The sequence below is a fragment of the Nanorana parkeri genome, unplaced genomic scaffold (genome assembly GCF_000935625.1).
Source record: "Nanorana parkeri isolate BGI_ZX_2015 unplaced genomic scaffold, ASM93562v1 scaffold1324, whole genome shotgun sequence".
Lineage (NCBI taxonomy): Eukaryota > Metazoa > Chordata > Amphibia > Anura > Dicroglossidae > Nanorana > Nanorana parkeri.
This window is the reverse complement of record NW_017307592.1, coordinates 397,013-402,016: the sequence shown is the minus strand read 5'-3', so window position 1 is coordinate 402,016 and position 5,004 is coordinate 397,013. Positions and strand designations below refer to the sequence as shown.

The 5,004-nt window shown below is 46.5% G+C and overlaps 1 protein-coding gene across 1 annotated transcript in view; it reads left to right on the top strand.

Moving 5' to 3' along the window:
- Positions 1–5,004, top strand: part of TDRKH (tudor and KH domain containing) — a 16,165-nt gene that overhangs the window by 3,518 nt on the left and 7,643 nt on the right. Inside the window, exons 6-9 of the mRNA XM_018569343.1 lie at positions 3–246; positions 765–928; positions 1,626–1,628; positions 4,507–4,673. Of these exons, the coding sequence (XP_018424845.1) occupies positions 3–246; positions 765–928; positions 1,626–1,628; positions 4,507–4,673 (578 nt within the window). The remainder of the gene's footprint in view (positions 1–2; positions 247–764; positions 929–1,625; positions 1,629–4,506; positions 4,674–5,004) is intronic.

Genomic DNA, 5,004 nt, shown 5'->3' with positions numbered 1-5,004 from the left:
AGAGCCTCATCGAAAAAGTGATGGCAGAAGACACTGCCGTTCCATCCAACTTCCTTGTACATAAGAAAGAGAATATCGCCATAAAGAAGAAAGACGCACAGCCCCCCTCCGAAAAGAGCATCCCACCAAACACGGACTGCTCCTCGGAGAGTTACCACACCGCCGAATCTCCAGAGGAGACTCTGGCTGAGGACTTGGAGCCCCAAAATATCGCCAACACCACGTTCAATATATACAAGTTTGAGGGTATGGGGGTGCTCTATATATTACATGATGTGTTGTGTCATAGGGAGAGCTGCGAGAACTGGACATGTGGAAATAAATAGTTCATAGTTTTATTTTGCAGTGCACCCCTCTGATAATGGTTTTGCTTTATCAAGGATCTGATTTATTTTTTTCTCTGGCTTTGGGGTAAAGTGCCCACCTGTGTCATCTTTCTATGAACCCATATATACGCTATCATCAAACATGGGGTGGGCTTAGGTGCGGCGGTGGAAGTTGGCCTCTAAGAGGAGTAAAGGCCATGGTAATAGTGAAACCAGAATCAGAGGGGAGCACGGAAGAAGCTTTTGTGGCTAATAAAGGTAAGAGCAGTGCTGCCCTTTGTTTTAAATGCTCCACCCTGATCAAAAAAACGCCTCCTCGTTTATGCCTACTTGCAGACTCTGGGGCTGTATTTTCATGCGGTCTTTGTTCGTAGTAGATTGTATTTAATGGGTGACCTTTTATACTCGATCATGAACTGTTCTATCCGTCCCTTCCAGTTCCCAGTCCGGACTTCAACTTCCAAGCTGACGAGTATGTGGACGTGAACGTGTCGGCCTTGGAGAACCCTGAACATTTCTGGGTCCAGATCCTCGGCTCCCGATCCTCGCAGCTCGACAAACTGACCATGGAGATGAGTGACTTCTATTCAAAGCAGAAGCGGGTGAGTGCACCATGTGAACACCCTCGGATGGTAACTTTTCACTTAAAGCCCATCTCCGGGCAAAACCTATTCTCAGTAGTTTGTTACCGTCTAGCAGCAGCATTCTCGTCTCATCTTCCATAATAGTCACCCTTCAAAGCCTCTATATTTGTAAGTAGCGCTGAAACGACAAATTGATAATGAGAATCGTTGACAACGATTAGTTGATTCTCGATTAGTTGAATCCTCCCCGCTGCCACTCTGTTCTCCTCCCTGCAGGTGCTGGCTGCAGTGGTCTATGTCCCTTTCAATCCCTGCTGTATCGGCAGAGGCAGAGGGGACACAGACCACTGCAGCCAGCACCAGCAGGAAGGAGAGACAGCGATCCGTCTGCTATAGAGCCAGTGGATCGCTTGTATGTGTGTTGGTCCCGAGCTCCACTGTGCCCGGTGCGGTCCCGGGACCAGCATAGTGGCTCTGTGACGGGATCAGAGGGAGATCAGTACATGTTATCCCTCCGGTGCCCTCTCCGCTGTCAGAATGCGGAAGTGAACTATATTACATCACTTCCGCATTCTTGTGTCACTCTCCAGCTTCGGAAGCTGATGAAGCAGATCTCTGCTTCATCTTTTTTGGGGGGTCCTAGGTGACAGTGGTCATGGAGACCCCTAATGTCTCCATAAAGAAGACCTGTCACACCCTCTTTGCTATCACATAGGGGGTTTTCTTAGCTATGTGATAGCAATAAAGTTAGGTGGGAAAAAAAAAATTAAAGTTGCAAAAATACATTTTAAAGTTACACATGAAAAAGAATTAAAAAAACACCAAATTTTTTAAAAGTCCCCACCCATACATAATCTCATGCAAACATGCGTTGGGTGCGCATACGTGCGAAAACGACGATTGCACCCATTTAGCCGCACATGTTACATATCGCCGCGACCTTCGCAGTGAGAGCAATAATTGTAAGGCTATCAATCACTGATAACACTAAACTGATAAGCAGTAAAAGCTTTTAAAGCGTCGCCTATGGTAAGTTTCGGTATGGTATTTTTTAGCGATTTTTCGCGGGTGCGTGCAATTTTAAAGCTTGACATTTTTCGTGTCTGTTTACCCGACGTGACCCCAACTTTTATATTTTACCAAAAAATTGGGTAATAACAATTGGTTCCTAGATGCCACTTTTTCAGGCCCAAGTACAAGTACTTCCCCTCATGTACTTACCGATACTTTTTCTTAAAGGGACAGGTGACTTTAAAGGATCCATAGTACAACTACATGTTCTGTACTATGGATCATGATTTAACCTATTCATGTTAGCAGCGGAGAATTGTAACTATTGCTGGAGTGTAGTGGAGGTATGTGCTGTATATATGTACTACATATACAGTACACACGTCCAGTACACTATAGCAATAGATTTACAGCCAGCCCCGTCCCAGCTTCCCTCACTCAGTTTCACTCTGATTCCTGGTGCCTCTCGTAGTCGGCGCTGGGCAGGATCGCTGCATCACGTCTCGGTGCTCATCTTGTGGGAGGCGCTCACAATTCTGCCCTGCTAACACGAATGGGTTAAATCATGATCCGCAGTACATATGTCCTGTACACTGCAGTAATAGAATTACAATTCTCCCCTGCTAACATGAATATGTTAAATCGTGATCCATAGTACATAATAGTACATAACATGTAGTTGTACTATGGATCATTTAACCCAGTGGTTCTCAACCTGTGTAACCTCAGGACCCACATTTGTCCTTGGTCATTAAGTCGCGACCCAAGTTGCACTGCAATGGCATGCACAAAATTGTGGTACCACGCGGCTCGAACTGTGGGTGGGAGATGAGTTTGGGGTGCCATTCAAAAATCCACCCAGTCTCCATACCTTAAAAGAACTGGAGTGGATCCTCAGCCTGGGGTCCAGTGCTGTGCTGTGACAGAGCTCCATCCATATGTGCAATGCTTGTACAGCTCCCTTTGCATGCCCTGCAGAGGTACCAGGAGCCAGAATGTGACATTACTCTGGTCCAGGCACCTCTACATGACACGTGATGGAGCTCCCTCACAGCCATAGCCCCAGCCCATCCAACCTCAAGCTGACACTCGGCAGCATATTTTAAATGGCTGTTTGGCGCACAAAAACTGACAGTGCTGCAAAAGGAGGAGGCTGAGGAGCCTCGCACCTAGAAAAGTGGAAGGCATGTGGCGACCCACCTGAACATGGGGTCGCGACCCATTTTTGGGTCACGACCCACCAGTTGAGAACCAAGGATTTAACCCATTCATGTTAGCAGAGGATCATTGTAAATCAATGCTGCAATGTATGGGACGTTTGTGCTGTATATGTACAGTACATATAGATATACAATTCTGCACTGCTAACATGAATGGGTTAAATGATCCGTAGTACAGGGCTACATATCATGTACTATGGATCATTTAATCCATTCATATTAGCAGGGGATAATTGTAAATCTATTGTTGCAGTGCATGCTATGTCGTATATAGTACTTGTACATATAGAGTGCACTGCAACAATATATTTACAATTATCCTCTGCTAACGTGAATGGGTTAAATGATTCCTAGTACAGGGCTACATATAGATCATTTAATCCATTCATGTTGGAGTATAATTGTAAATGTATTGTCTGCACTGTATGAGCAGTGTGTACTCTATGTACTCTATATGTACTACATATAGAGTATATACTGCTCGTGCAGAGAATACATTTACCCCCTTGCCCTCACTCACTGTGCCGGAGAGAGCAGCGACGAGTCAGCGCTGGTCCAGTGGGAGGAGCTCCAGGTGGGGTCCTAATTTAGCTGGCTCAAAGGTGCCGGCCAGCTAAATTAGAATCCCACCTGTAGCTCCTCTCGCCGGACCAGCGCTGACATTTTTTTCTTACTTACCTCGCCGAGCGTCGCGTCACTGCTGCTCCGGTGGGCGGCACTCCAAGCGGGGTCATCTGGCAGACTCCGGCCACCTAAATTAGGACCCCACCTGGAGCTCCGCCCAGCGGAGCAGCAGTGACGCAACGCTTGGCGAGGTAAGTAAGATAAAAAAACATAGCGCAAGCTTCGGCGCTAGGCATCGGGGCATTTTGACAAGTACAAGTACTTGTCAAAATGCCCTGTATCGGGCCCGATTCCGATGTTAGCATCGGTATCGGGACATCCCTAGTTCCTAACAATGTAAGAAGAAAAAAAACTTCTTTTTTTTTCAAAATTTTCAGTAATTTTTCCTTAACAACGTAAAAAATAAAACCCCCAGTGGTGATTAAATACCACCAAAAGAAAGCTCCATCTGTCCCCAAAAAATGGTATGAAATTACCGCAGCGCTGAATACTGAAAAACTGCCTGGACAGGAAGGGGGTGTAAGCACCGCGGTCAGCAAGCGGTTAATTATGTCACAGGTAAATTTTTTGTATTCGCAGTCTCACTTTCCCTTTTAATGATGAGCAGACGCAGTTAATTCGTAGGGAGTTGGCACAATGTTTGGGAGGTTTGTTGCTCTCCCAGAGATCAGCTTTAAAGACTGACAGGGGCCCCTTAACTTACACCAGACGCATTTTTCATTGTGGCTGTTTCAGAGAGAGATGTCGGAGATCCAGGTCGGCGATATCGTGGCGGCTCAGTTCCGTAATGACTTTTCCTGGTACAGGGCAGAGGTCCTGGGTGTCCTGGAGAAGGGCAGCGTGGATTTATACTACGTGGACTATGGAGATAACTGGCAGTGCCCCAAAGAGAACCTGTTCCCACTCCGGTAAGTGCAAGTGGGATGCTGCCTATCCACATGACCGGTATTCCTTCCAAACCGATATACCAGTACGTGAGATGTTCATTGCTTTTATGAATTCAGCATTTGAACTCTCTAAAACTTGAGTGCCTGAACCTCCCCCCATATTCATGATGTGGCCTTGGCATAGTGTCCTGAACCTCCCCCCATATTCATGATGTGGCCTTGGCATAGTGTCCTGAACCTCCCCCCATATTCATGATGTGGCCTTGGCATAGTGTCCTGAACCTCCCCCCATATTCATGATGTGGCCTTGGCATAGAGTCTTGAACCCCCCCCCCTATTCATATGATGGCCT